The sequence below is a fragment of the Carettochelys insculpta genome, chromosome 3 (genome assembly GCF_033958435.1).
Source record: "Carettochelys insculpta isolate YL-2023 chromosome 3, ASM3395843v1, whole genome shotgun sequence".
Lineage (NCBI taxonomy): Eukaryota > Metazoa > Chordata > Testudines > Carettochelyidae > Carettochelys > Carettochelys insculpta.
Window position 1 is genome coordinate 87,593,644 of NC_134139.1, and position 25,290 is coordinate 87,618,933.

The following is a 25,290-nucleotide window of genomic DNA, read 5'->3' on the forward strand; positions in this document are numbered from 1 at the left end:
GTCCTGCTGAGAGGGCAGGGACCTGGACTCAATGTCCTCTCAAGGTCACTTCCAGTTCTAGTGTTCTGTGATTGTATGAAAAAGCCCTGCAAAGGAAGTAAGTGTTAAAATGTGTAGAGAGATTTAAAACCGGCCATCTGTTTGCAAAATCTGCAATTATAATTGTTTAAAAAGTTGAATACACTATCGTCCCTGATAACACACCTTTCAATTTTTCTTGTCGTTGGTAAAAGCAATTTCACATGGTGAACCTAGCATGCAAATATTTCTATGATTTATCATGCTTGTCTCATGGAGTGGAAGGCTTTCCTAAAGGTAATCTACACACACAGTATAGTTTTCAATTATTTTAATAAGATCATCCGTTAAAATGCAATTCTTTGAAATAAGAGCAAGCATCAACAGACAACTTTTTTTCCTCCCCTTTTCTCTAGGTGTAAAGGTGCCTAGAGACTTCAAAAATAGGACTGTTGCTTAGGTTAGGATTGGAATACTTAAAGGTCTAGGGGCCAAGAATCTTCATGAATTTGTATGTTACCTTGTGGTTCAGGGCAATGAAGTGCTAGAGAAAGTGGAGGTAGCATCTCTCTGTGTAGACACATGAATGCAAGGCTTGCCGCTCTACTATCAGAATCTTGCTAATATTACCAGCACCGTGTAAAGATCCTCTTGTGCAAGGCAGCAGGTATGTATAATTTTCATTGTGCCCAGAATGGTTACAAGTCCTGTGCCCTTCTGCCCCCTCACACCTGCCTTGTCAGATGATGCAGGGATGAGGACTGCAGTGTGGGGCCAAGGATGAGAGTGTGATGTAGTGGGGGATACGTGTGTACGTGAGTGGCTCTCTGCGGGTGTGGGGCTCCTGCTGAGGGTAACCGAGGTGACCAGGTGACACCTCTGGACTGCAGACAAACGAGGAGGTGGAGCCTGAGGAGTTTGAATTGGGACTGGGAGTTGGAAAGCAGTTAGTCTGGGCTGGGAGAGAGAGAGACAAAGGAGGGGGCAAGGCCCCTGCTCCGGGGGACCCTCTGGGCCTACCCTCTCCCCAGCATGGAATAGCTCTGCAGAAAAAGCATCTCTTATGTCAAAGATGCTTTTGATATGCCCCATACAGGTTCCGGGCTGGCTGAGGCAGTAGAGCAGCAAAGACCACTCGCTGCCTTAGCCGCCATGGAACCTGCATGGGCCACATCAAAAGCACCTTTCAGTCAAGAGACACTGCAGCTTTTCCCCAGAGCAGGCTGGGATGACATGGTGCGGCTGCCCAGTGGCTGCTCTATGCAGGTGCCGGGGAATGTGGGGCTTCTGTGGGTGGAGGATTTTTTGTCCCTGGCTGAGGGAGGGGGTGGAGAGTGACTGCTAGCCACTGCCCAATGTGCAGGGGTGCTCTGGAGGAAGGTCTCAGGTGGAGGTTGGGGCCGGGGAGAGGCCTGTTCCCCAATATTGGTGGAGCCAGGCCCCTGTTTTGTGAATATAGATGGAGCACGGGCATGGCGGACCCATCTAACTCTCTGCCTATGCTGGTGTGTTCTGCTTTCTCTCCTCCTTTCCCAGAAACGTGTCTTGTTTTCTTTGCTCTTTCCCTTCCTTTCATCATGTCAGGGTGATGGCAGGAGAGTTTATGAGCTGAGGAACCACAGTGAATTTGAATTTGGCAAAGATCAGCTGGAATATTCAACCACTGAGTGGAGAGGGGGAGAGTGCAAGATTCCTGCAGTGTCTGTTGAAAAGGAAAGATGTTTACCTCAGTATATGTGAGACCCAGCCAGCAGAAATGAGGTTGCAAGTTTAACTTTGTCCAGTGAAGGTACAGTAAGTGAAGTAGATGATAGATTAGTCTGAGATCACAGCTCGGTAAATTTTCTAATTTTTAGTCATTGGAGGCATTTTAGATACAAATTCAAGTATATTGAACTTGAGAGAGGTGGGTTTATAAAACGTGGAATCTACGTAGGGCCCAGTGCTGTAGTTCCTGTTTACGTAGTCAGTACTATTGAAATTGGTTTACTTTGAGGTACTGCAGAGGTCGGCAACCTGCCACTCTGGAGCCGCGTGCGGCTCTGTAAGGAGTCATTTGTGGCTCCAGACGCTGTCGCAACTGAAATAACGGAACTTAATGTGATTGGTTTATCAGCCGGCAGGGCAGTGGAAGGGACCCGGCCATTAAACGAACAGAACTTAGTTCCGTTATTTCAGCGCAGCAGGGCAGGGAGTTGCCCACACTGCAGGTGGGAGAAGTGAGAGGGGAAATGAGGGGCGAGGGGTGTCTGAGTCTGCTCCTGCAGGACTGTGCTGAGATGGAGGCGGGGGTGGGGTGGAGGGACACAGTGGCTGAGTCTGCCCCTGTTGCAGCCACGGATTTCCACTGAGAGGGAGGCGGGTGGGGAGAGCAGCAGTGGCAGTGCGTGTGCATGCAGCTAGAGGAAATTGTCGGTTGAGACAAGTTAATCCTGGGTTTGGGGCTGAGAGGGATTAATCCTGGAGATGCGGCAGGGTGGCAGGTTTGGGGCTGAGAGTGGTTATACTGGGGGTTGGATGGCGGGTTTGGGGCTGAGAGGGGTTAAGCCTGGGGATGGTGGGTGAAAGTGACTTAAGCTATCTATCTGGTACAAATCCTTCTGTACGCTGTCCTTATAATAGGGGTTACAAAAAGTACAGTTTGACATTATGAAAGACTGTCTTGTATTCACGCGCACTGCAGCTCTTGAAGTATCGATTTTGTAACGGAATTTTTAAAAAATGGCTCTTCTCTCTGTTTTGGATGCAGACCCCTGTCCTGTCCTATCCTATCCTTTTTGTAACGTTTTGCTGAAAAACCTTGGCAAACAGTTTAGAGAGAAAGCTGGACTCTCTTCCTTCAAAAAGAAAGTGAAACCCAAAGCTCCCCAAATTTAATAATGTTGATGTTGAGGTGACATCCTCATCCCCCACCTAAGTAGGATTTTTTTTTTTAAATTGCTGTTTAAAAAGCTAATAAATAGGCTTTTCAATTTTAAGCCCTGTTTAAAAATGTTAATACATTTATGGGAACGTTAAAGTATTAAAAAGTGCTGTTTATAAGTGGTGTTAAAACGGTGTTCAATTTAACGTGTGAATGAAATGTTTTAAAATAGCATGTGAGGTGTGTGTGTGTGTGTGTTGCTCCGTATGATGAGTTCAGAACTGCAGTGTTACATCTCTGAGGTCTAGGAACCTAACTCTCCTGTATTCCTTTGTTTCCTATGGGATAATGTCCTGTGCTCGCTCTCTCTCACAGACAACTTAAGGACTTCATGGACTGCATCCCCCTTATTTACGTTGGTCCCTGTGGGGGAATGTGCCTTGCTTTACATTGTTTTAAGCCCTGGTTTCCTGGGATATACCTGCAACATACAGTGGGGACCCCCTCTAGCAGGTTGGGAGGGTGGAAGATGGTGATAGCTTATTTGCACTGATCAAGAGAAGGGCAACATGTGCATGAATGACCTTGCGCTGTTGTGCTGCCCCAACAAAATGCCAGATAACAATAAATTACTGTGGCAGTAAGCTGGTAGCATGATGCTAGTTTCTTGCAAACTGGCACTAGGGTTTGTCACCTGACAACCACAAAGAGATAAACATCTAGAGGAATTTAAAAAAAGGAATTGGAAGGCTAATATGGGGGTGCGGGATAGAAGAGGATAAGAATTTCAGAGATGGGTTTTTTTAAATTATTTAAAAAAGCATACAGTTTTACTCTGGCAAATGTTTTCTGCAGCAGCAGAACTAGCACATCAAAGATAAACTACTAAGTAAGCAGGAGGTAAATGTTCAGTTCTTCTCAGGCAAAAATCATACTGCATCGCACCAGCTAATACAGATAGTCTTTCAGCTATGGCATATATTTAAGGTTGAAAGCCTTTAACTAGAATGCTGCATGCACGTGAAGTGCCTGTATAATGAACATCCTGATTTAGTATTTATAAATTCAACTCAAAGTCAATTTTTTTTAAATATGGAGCGAGAGAAAAATGGGACATCAAAAATAGTGATCATCCTTCATTTTTACTTAGACAAGTTAGAGTTCTTCCAGTAAGCAGGGCCTCATGAAATGCATCCTGAAATACTCAGGGAGCTGGAGGAGACACCTGAGCCGTTAGCTGTTATCATTGAAACACTATGGAAGATGGTAAATATTCCAGAAGACTGGAAAAGGGCATATATATTGCCCAGCTTTAAAAAGGGAAATAAGAATAACCCAGGAAATTACAGGCCAGTCAGCTTAACCTCTGTACCCGTAAATAACTAAATAATCCATTTGCAAACATCTGGAAGATAATAAGCTGGTAAGTAGCAGTCAGCATGAATTTATAAAGATCAAATCACGTCAAACCAACCTGACAGTATTCTGTGATAGACAAACAGGCCCTGTGGATAAGAGGGATGCAGTGGATCTAGCTAGACTTTAGTCTTGTGTGACCTTTTCCTTAATAAACTAGGGAAATACAGCCAAGATGGAGCTACCATAATATGGATGCAGATCTGGTTGGAAAACCATTTCCAGAATTATTATTGATTCACAGTCATGCTGGAAGGGCATAACAAGTGGGATTCCACAGGGATCAGTTTTGGGACTGGTTCTCTTCAATAGCTTCATCAGTGATTTCTACAATGGTACAGAGAGGGCACTTGTAAAGCCTGTGGGTACTAATCTGGGAGGGACTGCAAGTGTTTTGGAGGATAGGAGAATAATTTGAAATCATCTGGAGAAATGATCTGAGGTAAACAGGATGATGTTCAATAAGGATAAAGTCAAAGTACTCCACTTAGGAAGGAGCAGTCAGCTTCCCACGCGCGCAACATGGGAAATGGCTGCTTAGGAAGGAGTTTGTAGAGAGGGCTCTGAGGGTCACAGTGAACCACAAGTTAAATGTGAATCAACAGTATGACACTGTTTGCAAATCGTTCTGGGATGTATTTACAGGAGTGTTGTTTTTTAAAAAGAAAAAAAAAAAAAGAAACCGCATGAGAAGCAATGTTTCTGTTCTACTGTGAGCTGATCAGGCATCAGCTAGAGTATTGTGTCCAGTTCAGGGCACCACAGTTCAGGAAAGATGTACATTGAAGAAAGTCCAGAGAAGAGCAAGAAAAAAGATTTGAAGGTCTAGAAAACATGTCCTATGAGGGAAGATTGAAAGAATTGGGTTTCTTTAGTCTGGAAAAGACCGTGTGAGGGGAGAACAGCTTTAAAGTACCTAAAAGGTTGTTACAACAAGGGGATGGGGGTGGAATGGTTCTCTTTAACCACTGACGCTAGGACGAGGGTGTAAATTGCAACAAGGGAGGTTTAGCTTGGATATTAGAAAAACTTGCTAACTGTCAGGGTGGTTGAGCGCAGGAATAAATTGCTCGAGGATGTGGGATCTCTCCATCATTCGAGATTTTTAAGGGCGGGTTAGACAAGCACTAGTCAGGGATGGTCTAGATCAGTATTCCTCAATCAGGAGTATGTGTACCCTGGAGGGTACACCGAGGTCTTCCAGGGGGCACATCAACTCATTTAGATATTTGCCTAGTTTTACATCAGGCTACATAAAAAAACCACGAAAGTCAGTGCAATCTAAAAGTTCATTCAGACAATCACTTCTTTCTGCTGTTTCATATGCCTTACTCTAAGTACAATATTTCTACTCCAATTCATTTATTTGATAATAAGATAGTAGAAAGTCAGCAAGTTTTCAGGAGTGGTCTTCTGTGATATTTTTGCATGTTTTTACAAGTAAGTAGTTTTTAAGTGAGGTGTAACTTGGTGTAATTCAAAACAAATCTGACCCCTAAAAAGGGTATAGTAATCCGGCATTTGTGTCAAGACCTCTAATGGTCATGCATGCACCCTTAGGGATACACAAGAAACAGCTCTTCTGGTGTGTCAAACACGTGACATGTAGCTGCTACCGTGCTGGCTGACTGGCCCTTCCCTGTGCTGTGTTAGCACATCCAGAAGGATTGCCACCTATCAGCATCAGGCAGGGCCCTATTCAGAGAGTGGAGGCAACACTACTGCCGCTTAGCGTGGTCATTTCAGGCACATTTCACTCTTTTTTTGCTATGGGCACTTGAGCCCATTACAAACCCCCAGAGAAAATGGTTGTGTCTTTGCCCTGCACTCTTGATGGGCCTGCCTGAAGAGGACAGTTGTGTGCTCAGAAGCCACCTGTTACCAAACAATCCTTAGTTGCTATTTATAGGGATATGAGCTGCCCTCCGTGTATCTGAAGAGACAGAGGGCTGGGAGGTGGCTATGATGAGTGGTCTTGATGTATGATGCCTTATGAACACCCTAGTACCTAACAACTGCAAAGCCATTCTATTTTTCATATTGCAGATGAGACAAGGAGCCCTAATGTTTGTGCTTGAGCTAGCAATGTTCTGAGCATAAGGCTGCTGAGGTCAGGTTCTATGGGCTATTGGTAGACTTGGCCAAATATGATTTTTGTCTTTATTTTTATAATTTTGATGAAGAATATAATGGCTATGTTGTATTTTTAAATTTTTACAGTTGTAGGAAATGTTTGGAGGGGAGGGTCAAATGACGGCAAGTTGAGACAATTGTTTAATGACAGGCATTTGAGATTCAAAAGGTTAAAACTTTGACTATTAAAATGCAATTTGTCAAAACAAACAAAGTAAGTATACTTACATCAATCTCTTTTTAAGTTCTCCAGCAGCATTTGACTATTTGTAAGTTTTAATTGCTGTTGATAGAAATATTATTCTTCATTGGGTTGCATGTGTACAGGGAAATGGACATTTCCTGATAAAATTCTAATCCTTCCAAGCCTAGCTAACGTTTTTCGTTGACCCCAGCCTTTGAAGTTCTTAGAGCCCTAGCAAGATCCCCATCAGCAATGCTAACAGCTGCCAGAGGCCACAGAGAAAAGTGAGAGGGGACCCTGGTGCCATGCCTTGGAAGGGGCGGGGCCAGGAGCAGAAAGGAGTGGGCCAAGACCAGTCAGCTGTCATTGTTGTCCTACCGCCCCACTCCCTGCCAGCCATGCACAGCTAGAGTAGCACTGCCACAGCATTTCAAAGGGGCGAAAATAGCAACAGTGGTGTCTGGAGCTTCAGGCTCCTTTGAAACTCTGGTCCTGGGAGCAACTGCCCCCCTTCCATTTCCTTCCCCCTTTCCCATTGGCAGGCCTCACCCCCCCCCCAAAAATAAAAGCAGACACTTGCTTTCCTTCAATAAGCTTTCTTTAAAAACAACAACTGTACTGTTGAGAATGTCATTCAACTTACCTTCCATCTAATCCTGCTTCCCCACCCTATGCCAAGTGTTTGACCAATGCTTCAAGATTCAACCTAGATGAGCCACAGTCATTGCTTTTACTGTGCCCCGTAAGAGGCAAGTGACGGTCAGCACATAAGTGATCTGTGGGCACATGTGTATTTTATATATTCATCTATTTGTTGTTGTTTGTTCCAGAGTTGGTGATGTTGCTGGAATGGTGGTCAGGCACTGATTGCACCCTCTACACTGACCCAGAGAGTTACCACAAGTACGGGAAAGAGAATGCCATCGTAATCCTTAATCACAACTTTGAAATCGACTTTCTCTGTGGCTGGAACTTTTGTGAAAGATTTGGGGTTTTAGGGGTGAGTTTTAATTAGCCTTTAAAATAATTAAGTTTCACCTTTAACTTCTATAGAAAACATTTGTATTTTAATAAAGAACCAGCTCTGTGCCCAAACTTCAAACCGCTCTTGTGCAGGCATTACTTGGTCTTAGTGTTAGCTCTTTCCCCTTCATCTTACTGTCTTTTCTAGTTTGTAAAGATTTCCATAGGAGAGTGACAGAATTAGGACTATCCAGAGGGAAGACGAATAAAAGGTAATGTGATGAAGGTACACAGAATAATGAATAGCGAGAAGAGAGTCATTTGTGTATTCATCTGAGAGAGAGAGAGAGAGAGAGAGAGAGAAAATAACACTGAGGAGAGAAAATATGAACCCGCGTGTCCTGATCCTCTGTAGCACTTCACAGGCAACAGCGCAAATTATAAATCTTTGTATAAATAAAATTATAAATAATTATAAAAAATAAAACCTTAAATTATAAATCTTGTAAAATTACGATAAAGGGCCCTAATAATAAAAATTCTCAGAGGCAGAAAAAAATAGTAAAAAACTGTTACCGAAACTCCACAGGCTATACGTTTGTCTGAATCAGCTTTTTGCTGCTGTGAATTTATTTTTTTAAGAACCCTCTTACCATGCTTAGGTCTTGATTTATAGTCCTTCCTACCCCCGTTCCCAATGCAAGTAGTAGAGGTAAGAAGCCACAGAACATTATACTGATGCAGCACTGCTGAACTGGAAATTTGTCCCAGGCTGTTATGTTTTACAGCTTTCGAAGATAACCAGTTTCTGTTTAGTTTCACTCTTGCCTCCAGATAAAAGCCAGTATGCCATGTATAACTCTCCTGCAGTTACTTTATACTATACTAAATCAGCAGGGTTTGTTTTTGTTTTTGTTTTTTTCCTGTTTTATCTGGTTTCTTTTATTTATTACTGAATGTTTGTATCTTTGCCTTGATTGTTTTAGACTTGTGGGAGTGCTTTATTTTTGAAATATAGGAACCCAAATCATCAGAATATTTCACAGCAAATGAATTTAAATTTAGCTTATTTACTGGTAGTAGTTTAGTTTCAGTAAATTTATTATCTGAACTTATGAAACAACTTGATGGCTCTTTAAACATAGCAGTTTAGTTTTGTCAGTCTAGTAGTGTGTTCTCTCCTCAGGATGCGTTGGTTAGCTGGCTGAGACTGGAAAGATTAATAACAAGGATCTGAGGTGGATAAGTATGCACACACTTGCACAAATTTCAAATTTATTTCAGTGGCTATTCATATATATGTAAAATCAAAATTTGCTTTCTGCAGGCGTTCATGCAAGTTTGGATTACATGAGTGAACACCCAAGTCCCTACACAAAGATTTTTTTTTTTTCAAAGCTAGGCTGACTATATGAAGTAATGTACCCTTTCTGCTATCATCCAGCTTGAGTTATAATAGGCATCCATACAGTCACGTATACTATTGTGAGTGGAGTTCTCAAGCCTTAAAATCTCTCATTTTTGCAGGAAGGTGATGTCTTATGTGCAGTCATCCAGTGGTCTTTAATGGACTTTATCCTTTGGAGACTGAAATTTTAACGCTACAGGAGAGGATTAGTACTTTTTAAAAAAAAATCATTAAAAGAGAGAATGGAATTCATGCTTTCCTCTTTTATTATATATGCACAGAGCAGGTTCCAGTTATGTGTGCTGGCGGAAAGGAGGGGATAATTTGTATATTAAAGTGTAATTTACTCCTCCCACAAGAGAACAGTCTTGCTAATGTCACTCATTGAAAAGCTTCCTTCCTGCTGCTAGGTCTCTGTAATTAGGGACTTCCTTCTACACGTCAGTTGAGACTTCCGGCACAAAACAGCAGAAGATGCTTTAGTTTCTCTTCATGTGCATGAGAGAGATTATGCACTCCAGTGCTGACAAGATCTTTTGAGGGAAGCCACTGGCAGAAGAAAAATGTCGGAGTGTTAGCATTTACTAAGAAATTCTAATGAAGCAGTAATTGTTGACAAGAAATGGTTAGACCCTTTTACTGTGCATTTGGAAACATAACCCTCATAGGCTTATAGATTACAGTCAGAAGGGATCATGAGATCACGCACCTTTTGCATAACACGCAGAATTTCACCCAATTACTATTGTATTGAGCCTGCAGTGACCAGATGTCCCAGTTTTATAAGGACAGCCCTGGTATCTGGGGCCTTGTCTTACGTAAGTGACTATTACCACCCCAATCCACCTGTCCCAGTTTATCCACACTTGCTCTCTGGTCACCCTGGCTGAGCCCAATAATTGTTGTGAAAGCTGTTGCAGTGGCCTTGTTGCAGGTCATTCTTACCTTTTCTTATAATCTCCTCCAGTTTTTTGGTATAGTACACACTGAATATTCCATGTGTACTCTAAGTGCAATTTTCCCTCTTTTGGACAACAATTGCTGACCTGATTCTGGACTGGCTTTCTTTTTGCTTCCAGATGCAATTGAAAGTGTTTGCTTTGTTGTGAGAGGCTGTGTGGCTATTTGGATTAGCACACCTTTCCCTGCACTGTGGCTGTGGGAGCTGAGATGAGCTGAGGCACTTGAGTTAATGATCTAAAAGTCTGGATATTTTCAGGGAGAGCTTTCAATTGAAATTCTCCTGTTTTGCTGGTGTGAAACACCCTGGATTTCCCTGATCTAGTTTTTGCAGGTGGAGGAGGGAAAATCCCAGTAGACTGGCTGTGTGTGTTTTGAGAGGTGGTTCTTTTTTCTTTATGTACACCAAAGAGGTATTGTAGCTGTACCTTTTGGAGACATGACACAAGGGAATAGTTATATGAAAGGAGAAGAAGGAGGGGCAAAAGTAGTAATCTATTAAATCTCTAGAAGAGGACCTGTTCCTCACCTGGTAAAATTGAAGCTTTCATGTATTCATACAATACAGTTGCCTGCATGCAGACACCTTAACAATGCCCAGTAGGCGTGTTGTAAATGTGGATGTAGAGCTCTGTAACTCTTACTGAAAGGCAGTGCATAGCTTGTGACTGTTTCTAATTAATGCATAATAGTGACATTTTGATCCCATTTCCTTAAACTGTACTCTATGCCTCCATGAGGTTTCCTTCTCATTTGGTACTTCTATTGCAACTGCTATTTGAAGATCCCAGAATGTTCAAAACCACAGAATAATCCCAGGTCAGCGCTTAACTGGAAACTAGAGGAGAAAGTATTGTTAAGAGACGGACTTTTAGTTGTATAGCTGTGTGATGTTAACTGTGTGGGGTTTCTTGTTCAACAGTTTGTATAAAAAGTGTAATGTTATACTAAAGGGACACAAGCAACTTGAAAAATCACAATACCGTCTGAAAATAGTTACTCTTCTAAGTATACTGGAGGTTGAACCTCTCTACTCTGGCACTCTCTCATTGGGAAACATCCATAATCCGGCTTGATTTTAGTTAGCTGGAGGACCACTTATCATGGGTGTGGCCAAGTTTCCCATGGTCCCATAAAGTTTGTTTCCAGCCACCAGTCCTGGCACTCGGTGTTTTGTGCTGTTTAGTTGTAATTTACTCCTGACTGTCATCTAAGAGCCATGCAAGTGTTGCTAATGCTGCTAGACAATATGACCTCCCATGATTCAGCAAGTTTCCTTGTTTGGTGCCGGTCAGACCCTGAGAGTGCCAGACTAGAGAGAGTCAACCTGTATAATGAATCACAAAGAAAATATTTCTCTTTTTTCAGTTTACTGTACTTGGTGCATTTTGAGACCACTTAGAGGATACAAAGGTTTACTAGTTTGCTGAGATAAATCCTTTGACAGGCTCTTCCACAGGGTGCTCACTGGAAATAGCCAAGTTGAAACCTAAAAGGGTATCAGACAAGAGTGTAGGGGGAAAAATGTGAAACTAAGTATATTTATTACTGTTGTGTGTTCAGACCCACCTGAGAAATTCTTCTGAATGTTAGGAGAAAAGCCCTTATTTTTTTCTACAAAGGTGGTTAAACTGACATTTAAAGATCGGAGGGGTAGCCGTGTTAGTCTGGATCTGTAACAGCAACAAAGGGTCCTGTGGCACCTTATAGACTAACAGCTCAAAACTTTTCTGTTAGTGTATAAGGTGCCACAGGACCCTTCGTTGCTGTCACATTTAAAGAGTACTCTACCAGAAGATTGAACTTCCAAGAGATGCTTGTTTTTAAAATTAAGTGTGTTAAGTCTGTCAAATGTTTACAACAGGTTTTTTCCCGCTGCGGGGGGATGGTTAATTATGAAATATCATAAACTGGATTTATTGTTGTGCCTGGGTCCTGACAATCCAAATATGTATTGGCAGTGGGGGTGTTTTGTGCTGGTATGTGCCAATACTGCGTACCAGCACCTTCTCTGTGCACTCCAGCCAGGGTCCCCACAGCTGGGGCTGCCAACGGGGCTCTGCTCTCACCCATGGGTCCTTCTGTCTGCAATGTGGGGGGGAGGTGAGGGGGAGGGATGATTACCAGCACTTTTCTTTTTTTAATAAAAATCCAAAATCCTGTGTACTGGTACTCAGCAATACGGAATATGAATTCTGGAAACAAGGCTGCAGAGAGAGAGAGAGAGAGAGACGTCGGTGGTAGGTGATGGGTATTGGTGGCAGAAAGGTATCCTAGTGGAAGCGAATGGATGCAGGGTCATCCTGAAGCTAGGGAAAGAGACAAAGGAACCAACAATTATGAGGGAAGGACCAATGGTGGGGGCTGGAAGTGGCCTTGGAGAGAGAGGCCATGCTCCACGCAGCTGCTGCCGTGTAGTAGGGGCTACTTTAAATATCAAATGTCTGGACTGATTGTTTTGGAATCTGATTTGTACAAATATGTGCCAGAAATGGCCATGCACAGATGGATTCTTAATCAGGTGTTCATCAGATCACTGATACAGAGTTGGGCCTCAGCCAGGAATCTGAGACTCTGATGCTAGCTTCCCCCCATGCTGTGGGGAGATTCTGCGTTAGTTCCATCACTACTAATAGTATTGGGGTGAGGGGCTGGGGTGGGGAGTAGGGCTACATGCTGCAGTCTGGAAGAAATTCCTATTTCCAGATTTTGGTAGCTGACTTCCTCACACTTGCTGTCCTTCCTTCTGTGTGGCTGTTACTAGTAACGCTAAATTATGTATATTTGCCTTCTGGCATCACAAGTAGCTTAACTGGGAACAATAAAATGTCTTGGAAAGGTTATTTTGTGAGAGGAAGTATGATCTTGAAAATAGGGCCCTGGACTGGGGCTTGAGAATATTATTACTGACTTCAACATAAACCCCCCATGTGACTTGTGATACAAAGAGATTCAGGTTCAATCTATAGAATGGAGCTAACGCTTCCTATCTCCACAGGGATATTGTGAAAAGCAACTAATTAATGCATGAGTGTTGCTGGGGAAGTACAGTGAGTCCCATACATATATATTTTTTTCCTATGAATTCTGAGTTGTGTCCGTAGACTGCTGGTTGTGATGCAGACAGCCAAAAAGTTAAGCAGATTTTGCATGTCTTTATTACTGAATCTGAGGAAAGAATTGCTCTCACTCATAATATCTATTCCTGTTAGCTCACCATGGCAGGATATTGGCTGAATCACACAAAAGAACACGTACCACCGTTGCCCATGCTGTGTTGGTTCTCTGGATAAATTAAGATTTTAATTCTTCGTGGCTGGCATCTTAAATGCTTCCATGAGTTTGTCACTTTCGGAAACAATTTAACTTGTGTGGGTTTTAAAAATAGTGTATAGCTTCCTTTTATGTACTTAGTTGGAGCCAAATTCTGCCTTCCTACCTGATAAGAGCCATTAGATTGTTAAAACTATTGGTACAAGCTGCATAGAAAGACACTATTCAGTGTGGAACAGAGTATTGGCATCTGACCCTTTTGTGCCTCATGTACCTCTGCAATTCAATAAGATAGTTTTTTTGTTTTTGTTTTTTTTTCTTTTAAATAACACTTTTTTTTCTTTATGTACTTTCAGAGTTCCAAAGTGCTCGCAAAAAAGGAACTTTCTTACGTGCCTATCATTGGTTGGATGTGGTATTTCCTGGAGATAGTCTTCTGTAAGAGGAAATGGGAAGAGGATCGGAAAACTGTCATGCAGAGCTTGCTCAATCTCCGGGATTACCCTGAAAATTTTTGGGTAAGTGTTAGTAGAGTTGAGGTCATTGTTTATATTTTGAGGGACAGAGAACGTAAATGCAACAGGACTTGACTGGGTCAGTGCTGTGAGTTTGGCTTAGCTTTTCATGATTTAATTTCTGTGGGATGTACCTTTACCTTTTGTTGTTAGTAACATTAATCAAATGCCACAAATAGAATAGAATTAGAGACCAATGAAGAAAACTAGGATTTCCAGGGTAGTGTCTTTCTTCCCCTAATCTTCTATCAAAGATGGACCACTAGGAATGCCAAGGCAACAAATGGGGGCCTAAATTGTATAGGTGACAATTATTCATGTTTGGGTTCAATCAGTTGGACAAATCCCATTCCCCTCTGAACCTGGAAGTTTAGAGGTCTATGGAAAAATTGAGTATATATGACAATGGAATAAAAACGTGCATTTTTTGTTGTTGTTGTTTCCCTCATACCCCTGTCCCATTTTCATGTTCATACTCTCACCCGCCCCTCCATTTTTCCTGCTTTAACCTCATCACTCTTGAGGTCCATGTGACAGTCAGTTCACTTACACCAGGTCTGAGTCTGACCTACTTACTAACTTACAAAGTGACATTTGGTTTGCTGATTTTTCTAATCTGAAAAGGACTGGGTTCCCTGTGTCTGCCTGAAGGTAGGGCTAACTTCCCAATATGTCAAACAGTGTGACAGTGCTACAAAAAAAGCTTTGTGGGATGCATTACCAGGAATGTTGTGATCAAGACACAAAAAGCCATTCTTCCTCTTTACTCTGCGCTGATTAGGCTTCCATTGAAGTATCCAGTTCTGGGCACCACATTTTAGGAAAGATGTGGAGAAATTGGAGAGGGTCCAGAGAAGAGCAACTAAAATAAGTAAAGGTCTGGCAAATATCACCACCTATGAGAGAAGATTAAAAGAATTAGGCTTATTTAGTTTGGAGTAGAGAAGGCTGACAGCGGTATTATAGTAGCTTTCAAGTACCTAAAAAGGTGTCACAAAGATGAGGGAGAAAAATTATTCTCTTTAGCCACTGATAATAGATTTTTTTTTCCCTCATGTCCAGCCTAAACCTCCCTTGCTGCTATCTAAACCCATTGTATCTTGTCCTAACTGTTGGAGTGGTTAAGTGCTGGAATAAATTACCAGGGTTGGTTGTAGAATCTCTGTGATTGGAGATATTTAAGAGCAGGTTAGATAGACACCTACTGGGGATGGTCTAGATGGTGTTTGGTACTGCCAAGAGGGCAGGGAACTGGACTTGATGACCTCTTGGAGTCCCTTCAAGTTCTACTATTCTATGACTCTTCACCCATGCTCTCTCATTGAGCTGGGAAATGACAGACTGAAACTGGGAATGAAAAGGTGGTGTCTTTTTTTTCTGAATGCAGTGCTTGGGAAGACTCTTCATTTTTGTGAGTTAGTGATGGCAAGAGGAGAGTGATAGACTCACATATAGGGAAAGCTGTTTTAACCACCCATATAAGGGACCAATAAACATTGCTTATCAGGGTTCTTTTCCAATGAAGATGTGGACCTGAATTTCTGAGGACGTGCGCTCTCTCAGCTCCTTTTGACGTCAATGAGTATTGAAAGCACTCAGTGCCTTGCAAAATTGCACCCTGTGTATTGGATAGTCTCCAGTCAGGTGGTTGTGTAATTGTCTCACGTTCTGTTTTCTCTTGTAGAGTTTCTGCTGTTAGGTGTGTTTTTAAAGGTCAAATAATTTTTTTAATACACTTAGACTGCTCAGCACTAATTTGTGAGCACAGCTCACTCATCCTTTGTTGCCTGGTAGCCTCTTCATTTAATCCAGACCTGTTACAGATGGGGTATATGTAATTGTCATACAACTGGGGTAAACTCAGGAGGAAGTGGAATGTCACTTTTTGGTAGTGATCTGTGTTGGCACAGGGAGCAGTAGCACTTGTGTACGGAAGGAAATCAGTTAGATCCCCTGAAAGGATTTTTTTCATCGCTTTCTGAATGCTTCATCTGCATATTTAACACCATCTATATGCTGCATGAGTAAAACAACAGTCCTGTGGTGACTGGAGACTAGAGCAGACGATCCAGCTTTAATTTCTGTGGGACGTACCCTTACCCTTTGTTACGAGTAGCATTTATCAAATGTCACAAAACATCTCCTTGCATTTTAAAATAATTTCACTTTATCTCTGCTCAGCCCATTTTGTATTTGCTTTTCAGTTACCTTGCTGCAGTTTGTTCCCATACATGTGAGGATGAGAAATAAAATGGAGTATATTGTGGAGGACAGGACAGATACTGTTCAGTGGCATTCCCTTTATGGGGCTGTAATTTCTCTGTTCTCCCTACTCATGGATACAACATAATTGTGACTTCAGCGGGGAAGTGTTAGAGATCATAGTAATGTTGAGCTGGAAGGCACCTCAATCCATAGACACCTACTTCTACAGTTCCTGGTGGGCGCTTGACCCCTCACTCTGCCCCAGGCTCTGCCTCTGCTTCTCCTCTTCCCCCATCCTATTGATCTGCTTCTCTTTGGCTTGTTCTGCTGAACAGCTGATCCTGGGAGGTGCTGGTAGGATGCAAGCAGAGCTGGGCCTTGGGGCTGCAAGTGGGTGCTGAGCATCCACCTTTTTTCTGTGGGCCTATGGAGTCAGCACATCTGCCTCAAGAAGTCTCGTAGTCCATCCTTTTGACTGAGAGAGCATTAGGTAGCTTTAGACCATCCCTGATAGGTGTTTGACCTACTTCTTCTTAAAAGCTTCCAGTGACACGTTCCTCAATCGCCCCAGGCCAGGTGTCTGCAACCTGCAGCTCCAGAGCCACATGCAGCAATTTAAGGACTTCTTTGTGGATCCTAATGCCATCATTGCAAAGTTTTGTGTTTTTTAAATCCTGATTGTCTTCGATAAGCAGTGAATGTCTAAAAGCCCCAAAAATGAGCGACTCCTATCTAAATAACAAATGATACGTGATCGCGAAACATTGGATACCTTCCCCTCACGTCTTCCAGAGAGAAAGTTTGGAAGTGAAAGTCGGGAAGACAGTGGTGCAAAGACAATATCTAGACTACAGGCTTTTGTTGCCAAAAAAAGAAAAAAAAGTTGCATAATTTGCGTCTCTTTTGCCGATAGTTCTTGGCAATCTAGACACAGCTAAAGTGTGAGGAAATAGAATATATAAATGTTTATGAACATTCTGCAGTAAACATGTATCACATCACAAATAATTTTTTGTGCACTGTCCTTAAAATAAGGGTTATAAAAAGTGTGGTTTGATGTTCTTTGTTAAGGAGTGTTTCGTATTCACATGCATTGCAGCTCTTGAATCATTGAGATTTTTACTGAATTCACACATTTTGCTGACCGCAGCCTTAGATTAATTAGCCTGTTCCACTGCTACATGATCCTTTTGGTTAGAAAGTTTTTTCCAAATATCCAAACTGCATATCTCTTGCTGCAAACTAGGCTGCTTGCTTCTTGTCCTATGCTCAGTGGACATGGAGAACAATTGATCACCATCCTCTTTATAATCATCTTCAGTGTATTTGTAGGGCTGTTACCAAGTCCCTCTTCAGACTTCTTGTCTCTGAGCTAAGCATGCCAATTATTTCAATCTTTCCTCCTGGGTCATGTTTTTCTAACCTTTCAGTCATCTTTGTTGCTTTTTGTGGACATGAGGGTTAGATCTTCTCTGTGATGAAGTGTATATTTCTTCTTTTTTCACCTTCCCATTTCAGAGGAATGGCTTCTTAAAGAGCTATCACTGGTTTAAGTCTTCACGCGGGCCAGTAAGTGTCTTGTCTCTGAAAAGCTGGTTTCAGGTGTTACATAGAATTAAAACAAATTTTTGGTAATAATTAAACAGTAGAATCTTATAAGCTCTTGTATAGTAGTGCTACACATGCTTTTACCAGGACAATAGCGTTAATCAGATAGACATTTCAAATGGTACCTCACAAGGCACACTTTGTACATAATTGATCATAGTCCTGTATGGTGACCGTAATAGTACTGTCACAGATGGGGGTCCCATTTTTACGTTTTGGGAGTGGGCCTGAGAGGGATAGAGAGCTGGACTTTGCCATAGCTGAGGGGAGTTGGAATCTGGAGTACGTCCTTTTGAGACAATACGTATATTATTCGGTCAAAACAGGCATTCTAGTACACTGGCTTGATGCGCCTCCTGGTAACCAGCCTCTGTGTTCTCACTGGAGAACTTCTTTTGTTTGACGCGATGGTATAAGAAAGAGGGTGGGCTAATTAAAGAAACACTTGCATTTCTTGCACAAAATTCTGCAGCCCACAGTAGTGCAAGGTGGTAACCCCAGCCAGAAGAGCAATCTGGAGGAAAATAAGGGTTTTGTTTCCTGTCATCCGCTGTATTCCCAAAATACCGCTAACTAGAAGGGTTTTTAAAAAAAAAAAAAAAAAAAAATTAGGAAATATTCATGTTTGTGATCAATGTGTGAACTGGTTTTCTAATGACAGCCTTGTCTTGCTTTCAGTTCTTGATACACTGTGAGGGCACGAGATTCACGGAGCAGAAGCACCAAATCAGCATGCAGGTAGCTGAAGCTAAAGGCCTGCCGAAACTCAAGTATCATCTGTTGCCCCGGACAAAGGGATTTGCTGTCACCGTACAGTGTTTGAGAAATGTAGGTAAGGACAGTCACACAGAGCAGACTCTAAATGATCATTCCAGTCTCCGGCTGTCATCCTGCCTTGTTCTTTTTTTCGCCCTCTAGAGTGTGTCTGTTCAATATAATCCGGAATTCCCATTGGTCTGTGTTACTAACGATTTAGGGCTTGTACAGCTGAATTCAGAGGCAGCTCTGCTAACTTTTTGTTTTTGTTTACTCAGGAAGTAGTGAACACCTGTCAGCAACCCTGTCCTAAGGGCGTAGGTTCCAAAGGGTGGGCAGAAAACCCGCTTAAGGCTTATTGTCCACAAAGTCCATGCTTGTCAGGCACATTTAAATATAGTTGCCTGAACTATTCATAGTTCTCAGATCTGTCCTATCTCCTGCTTAGACCAGTGGACACTAGCGAGGGTGGCTGTTCAGTGCATGACAGGGACCCACTGACTTATTCGGTAGGCAGAACATTAGTGGCCAAATTCACATTCCTTTTGTCATGAAGAACTTCCGTGTTGTAATATTGGGCCAGCAGGCTCCCCTTTAGCTGTGAGGTATTTGTTGTTTCACCCAGTGCCGCCAGGTGAGTGATCAGTGTACACAGTGAAATATCAGAAAAGAGAGGGCTGCAATTTGTGTGGGCCCACAGCATTGCGGGAAAAAGATTTTTTTTTTTCCGCTTATCACCTGGTATTCTCTCAGGGAAGCAGTGTCTTGCTCATATGCGCAATGAGCTGTTTCTCTCCCTTTTTCATCGTCACAGTCCTAAGCCCCGTGCCAAAGGTCTCTCTGTCTCAAACCCATTAAAAAAAAAAATACGCATCACAGACTGGGCTTACCGAAGCTGAGTCTGTACTTAAGGCTTTCTTCAGTTTCTAGAAGGCCTGTTGGCAGCTTTCAGATCCTAATTCAACCTTTACACATAGATCAGTGATAAGGGCAGTCACGCTACTAAAATAAAGGACAAATCTCCTGTATTATTCTGACAGGACAGGGTTTCTTCATTCGTACAGTCTGAATGCTGTGAAGCACACATCTCACATGGACCACATGCTCGTCCCATGTCCTGCTGAAGAGGTAAACACCTGTATGTGCCAGGCCAAACTCTGCCGTCATCTACAAGCTGCTAGAAGGTAGCTGGGGGCCCCCTTGAGGTCAGATGTAGGACAAGGAACTTGGGTCCCTCTTGAAGTAAATAAAAGCTAATTTAAGCCTAGTATCAGAGGCCAGCATCCCCTGCCAGTGACTTTTGTCCATGTCCATTGTGGTCAAGAATTGGGGCCCTTCCCCACTTGCACAGAAACTCCTCTGCCCTAGGCATGTGTTGTGTATCAGATATTGGCTGTGTCTACACTAGCCAAAAACTTTGAAATGGCCATGCAAATGGCCATTTTGAAGTTTACTAATGAAGCCCTGAAATACATATTCAGCGCCTCATCAGCATGAGGGCAGCTGCGGCACTTCGAAATTGATGCGGCTCGCTGCCGCCCAGCTCATCCAGATGGGGCTCCTTTTCAAAAGGACCCCAGCTACTTTGAAGTCCCCTTATTCCCATCTGCTCATAGGAATAAGGGGACTTTGAAGTAGGCGGGGTCCTTTTGAAAAGGAGCCCTGTCTGGGTGAGCCGCGTCAATTTCGAAATGCCGTAGCCGCCCCCATATGTATTTCAGTGCTTCATTAGTAAACTTCAAAATGGCCATTTGCATGGCCATCTCCAAGTTTTTGGCTAGTGTAGATGTAGCCATTGTGGTTTCTGTAATCCACACTGACCTTGACCCAGATTTCTTAGGTAACAGTAAATTGTGGGGGAGGGGCCCAAAGGTCATTTGACTGTTGGAGCATCCCTAGCTCCAGCATGTCAGCAATTTGTACCTCCTGGGGTCTGGGTTTTTTTCCCACTAAGCCTGAAAAGTGCTTTTTTAATTGGACAGCAGGTGAGGTATATTCAGGTTTATTGGACAGTTCCTGGTGATAAGCCTGCAGCTTCGCTCTGGTCTCTGTTTGTTGTCTGTGCAGAGTAGGGGGTGGGAAGGGGTGGGAAAGAGATCATGGAGGGGCTGGTCTGCTTCCGCTACCAGATGGCTAAGTGGTGAACCACAGAGCCACATTCTCTCTGGTGTGAACATGACAAAATAATATTACAACAATCTCAGGTGTCTGTGAGGGATTAGGTCGCTCAGCCACATAGTTTACTTCCTTGAGGTGTTTGATTTTTTTAAACAGCCATTCCTATGCTGCTTGGATTTCACTCCTGTGCCCTGAATTGAGCCCCATAACTTGCTCACATGTACCATATGTCCAAGCTTCTGCAGTGAGATCATATCAGTCTTTCATTTTAGCTAGATTTTCCTGGGTGAAACATCAGTGAGTATTTCCCAAAAGGCCAACACATACTTCACCATGGGCTCCTTGACTGGAGAGGTCATATTTTCCCATTCCTCCCTTATTAGGGCTGGGGGAATCTTGTACTCCCCATACACAGAGTGCAGGTGTTCAAAAGAGTACAGTCCTGTGGATTAGTCAGGAGTCACCTGATAGGCAAACAGCAGTGAAAGTAAATGTTTAACCTAGTCACAGGTGCTGGCCTGCAAATAGTTTCAACTTTTTATTGAAAATAAATCATTGAAATCTCTCAAGCAGCTTGTTAATCTGAAGCGGTTGGAAGGTGACCGGAGGTGCTGAATCCCACATCTCTCATGGCCTTTCATGTAGGACAGACATCAAGTTTCCCTCTTGAACAGTCAAAACCTTATGAGAGAACTTTATCTGGGAACACGTTTCTAGCAAGGCGTTGGCCATTTTGTTTGCCTGTGCAGAAGACAGAGCTACTGCTTTTGGATAGTAGGTAGCCTGAACTACTACTCCCACAATATATTTTTATCTGTCTGGGTAACTTTGCCTAATTGTTTTCCTCAGTGTCCACAACAACCCTCAGAAGGTGTTCCTCTGTGATGGGACTGGAGAGGAGGACAGCCTTACCCTTCTGTGGGCCCTTCCTTGCCTTCTGGCATGGGTCACAGGACTTGCAGAGTTTTTGCACTACCTCAGAAACCTCATACCAGTAGAAATTCTAGAGTAGGTGCTTTTTAGTATTCTATATTCCCCAGTGCCCTGAGACGCTCATATCATAGGCTAGGCTGAGAGGCCCAAATCAGTTTGTTCGTAGTCCCACCAATTGTTCTAGTTAGGTTAGTTGGTTTAGAACCCTTTTATTTCTTTTTCTCCCTGGTTAAAAAACAAAATTCTCCATTCACTTCCTCAAGGGACATGATTTTCCCCAGAATGTCAGGGTCATCTGTCTTTGAACACTTTATCTCCTGTTGTGCGACAGTTCCACTTTCTGACAGACATTCAGTGTGTAGGAAAAACCCCTGTGCCCTGACAGTGTGTACATTGCCACAATCTCAGTGAGGTCGCTCTCAGCTTCACCCCAGTTTTTTGCCTAAAAGTCCCTTCTTCCTTCCCCATCGATAAGCCCATCCATATCTCCATATTCTTTCCTAGCCCTCTCTTCCCTAGGACAAATAAGAAGCAATTTTCCATTCCTTAGATGTCAGAAGGGTCCAACCTTGTATCCTGAATGGACCAAATCGTTCAGTAGAACTAAACTGTTCCTCTCTGCCATGGAATAATCTAATGGTAAACCCATCGCTAAATGGGGATCTTTCAGATGGATTTTAGATTGCATTCAGCTCTGTTACCAGCAAAATGACCTTCAATCCCCATCATAGGTTTGTACGCAATCCACAAGATCCATTGCCAAGTCTGTTGCCTTCCTGCAAAATGCATCTATTCCTGACCTATGCAAAGCAGCTACTTGGACTTCTCACACATTGATTCAACACTACTTCATTGATCAGGTTTAAGCCTCTGAAACTCAGCTGGGACGTAGAGCTCTTATTGTCCATTCAGACCTGCTTCTGAAGTCCCTCTTTGAGTTGTGAGCCACTATGGACACGCCTCTACCTACCCTCTATACTGGAGTTCTAATTTATTCCTCTGCGGTAGAGAAGGAATGGAGGCAGGGCAGGGTGTGAGCACTGTATTACTAACTGCCACTGCAGAAGGAAGACTAGGACGGCTCATGTGTGGCCCAGCTAGGCAGTGCTGTCAAATTTCCCCTACTAGATGCACAGGGTGTGTGATCGCTTGAAGTGGAGTACCTACTGGGACTCGCATCTAGAAGAACCTCAGGTACTGCTCAGAGTCAGTAACTGTTTCTTCATCTCCCGATAACAGGACATTAATCCTGAGTACAGTCTTAATTATGCCTTTTTATTTGGCAGCTTTGTGCAAACAGCAAATGAGCATATATCCTTAATAAGTAGTACCCTCTGGACAGATTATGGTAATCGAGTTTTGTCAGACTGAAAAGGAATCTGTTTTCTCTCCTCTGAAGAGAACATTTGACTGCTAGGGCAATAGAGTAAAAGAACAGAACGAAAGCCAAGTAAATCCTGTTTTATAGTTGCGTTCTGCTAAGTAATGATTAACCTAATACACTCCTTATTGCACAAGTATCATTAAACTGTCTCATTACCATTCTTTTTATTCTTAAAGATATAATAGAGGGATTGGTAAATGGTTTTACCCCAAGAGAATTTTAAAATATAAGACGTAGGCTCCATCTCTTCAATCTTTATTGTGCAAACATGTAGCTAGGAATATGCTTCAGTGTTTGTTGAATGACTCCCCCTCCCCCCACACCACCCAATAATAGGCACAGGTTGAACCTCTGTCATCTGGCAACATCAGTAATCCAGCATGACTTTGGTTAGCCAGACAACCACTTCCCATGGGTGTAACCAAGTTTGCCGTGATCCCATTGGGTTTGTTTACAGCCACCGGTCCTGGCTCTCAGTGTTCTGCGCTGTTATTTTGCTGTAATTTACCCCCCACGTGCCTTCTAAGAGCCCATAAGCATTGGTGATGTACTAGACAATATTGACATTCTGTGGTCCAGCAAATTCTTTCATTCAGCACCAGTCAGGTCCCAGGGGTGTTGGACAAAAGAGGTTCAACCTGTATAAACTGAAAACACCTTGTGAACATGAACATTTTAAAATTAAGGCTGTTTTGAATTTAAGAGAGGGAGCTAAATAATCTGAATATGGTGACTGGTTATAGCAGAACTGTGCCCTATGGCACCGCAATACTATGTTTTTAAAAAAAAAAAAAAATCAAATAAAACTTCCTATAGGCTGTGAGCCCAGTTCTCATCTCTCAACTAGTTTTATACCTGTTGTCTTAAGTGGAATCACTCTGGAGGTGCACCGGGGCAGGGCTCAATGGGAGGAGAAGGGGCCTTGTTATTTGGGTTTGCTGAGCTGGCATTAAGCTTTTCAGCTCAATACCTGTTTGTACAAAGTATCTGATCTGACAGTTTGCAGGAAAAAAATCTACACATTGCAAAGCCAAAATTTATAGCGTGTTTTCAGAAGAATTAAGGCTTGTCCACATGGACACACAATTTGCATCAAACAGGGATGTAAACCTGCCCCGTGCTAGCCTGCCGCATGCTGTGTCCCTTTGCATCCTGCTGCTGTTCACTAATGGCTCTACTGTGCTTTTGACCAACTCTTCCTTTTCAAATGAGGGTCAATCAGGTCCAAAGAGCCAACTGTTGCTTGCTAATTCGGTGCCCCAGCAGAGAAACTGAGATGAAGGATAACTCATGTAGCACCTCAGAAACAGAGGTGGTTTGTAAATGTTGGTAACACTAACTGAAACATGTTTACAGCTGACCGTGGATTTAATACAGTAGTGCACTGTATTTTGCTGCTGCTTCATTTTGTCTCTGCTGCTGCCATGTTGTGTATTTTTGCTCCAAATCAGGCATGTGGTTCGCGGTTCTCTTCATAATTCTGAGATTCTGTTGTAATCTGAAGTCTATTACTCTTCAAAATAGCAAAAAGCCTCAGTCTCTACAAACCATTCCCATATAGTCTCATTTGAAACATGGAGATATACATATCTCATCAAGCTGGAAGGGACCTTGAAAGGTCGTCAGGTCCAGTCCCCTGCACTCGCAGCAGAACCTATCACCATCCCTGACAGATATTTTCTTTTTCAATCTAACCTGCTCCCCTCGAAGATCGAGCTCACAAGCCTGGGTTTACAAGGCCATGTGCCAGCCACTGAGCTATTCCTCTCATTTGCATGCACATGCACACTCACCCAGTGTTTCCTTTTAATGAGCTAAGAAGATACTTTGCAGTATTTTTTATTTTTGCTGGGAAATATTCAGGCGTCTGCTGAATTACAGAAAGTTTATTCTCTAGTGGTTGTGAATTTGGCTGCAGTTCAGTTCAGTGCAATACATAGCCCAATGATTCTCATGGTTACTCATGTGCCTATATAGGAATTGCCAAATTAGATTAGCCCAGAGCAAGTCTAAATTGGTATAGTATCTCTGATAGCAGCCTTTAGCTAATGCTTTAGAAGAAGCTTTAAGACGCCCCACCTCCCCGTCCCCCCGTAATGGATGTGGTAATATATCTGTGGGGAAAGTTGGTTCCTGTCCTCAAACAATGTGGTGTGCTCTTACACCGTAAAGCAAGAGTGTCTGTATGCCAAATACACGTTATGCTTTCTAGATTAACTGTGGAAGTTAGTTGCTTAAATGGCTTATTTTTTAAATCTTATTCTGCGTTTGACCTCACAATCTTCTTGTAGCAGTGACTTCAACAAGTATTCACTTGATGCGATGTACAGTAAACTTTTTCATATCCAGCAGCCCCGGGACCAGGAGGTTGCCCAATATTCAAATATTCTGGATAATAGAGAGGTATACTTCACAATGCATAACACTAAAAAAAAACAAGATTAGATTTTGAGAAACAAACAAAAATGTATGCAGAGTTGTTTACCATCAGTAGTATTGTACACTATAATCTTACACTGTATTTATTTTTATTTACTTTCACTACACTTATGG

The 25,290-nt window shown here is 42.6% G+C and overlaps 1 protein-coding gene across 3 annotated transcripts in view; it reads left to right on the top strand.

Moving 5' to 3' along the window:
• AGPAT4 (1-acylglycerol-3-phosphate O-acyltransferase 4) overlaps positions 1-25,290 on the top strand; it is a 100,433-nt gene that overhangs the window by 57,698 nt on the left and 17,445 nt on the right. For all 3 annotated transcript variants that reach the window (XM_074988687.1, XM_074988690.1, XM_074988689.1), the window contains 3 exons: positions 7,445-7,614; positions 13,575-13,736; positions 18,225-18,378. In XM_074988687.1, the coding sequence (XP_074844788.1) occupies positions 7,445-7,614; positions 13,575-13,736; positions 18,225-18,378 (486 nt within the window). The remainder of the gene's footprint in view (positions 1-7,444; positions 7,615-13,574; positions 13,737-18,224; positions 18,379-25,290) is intronic.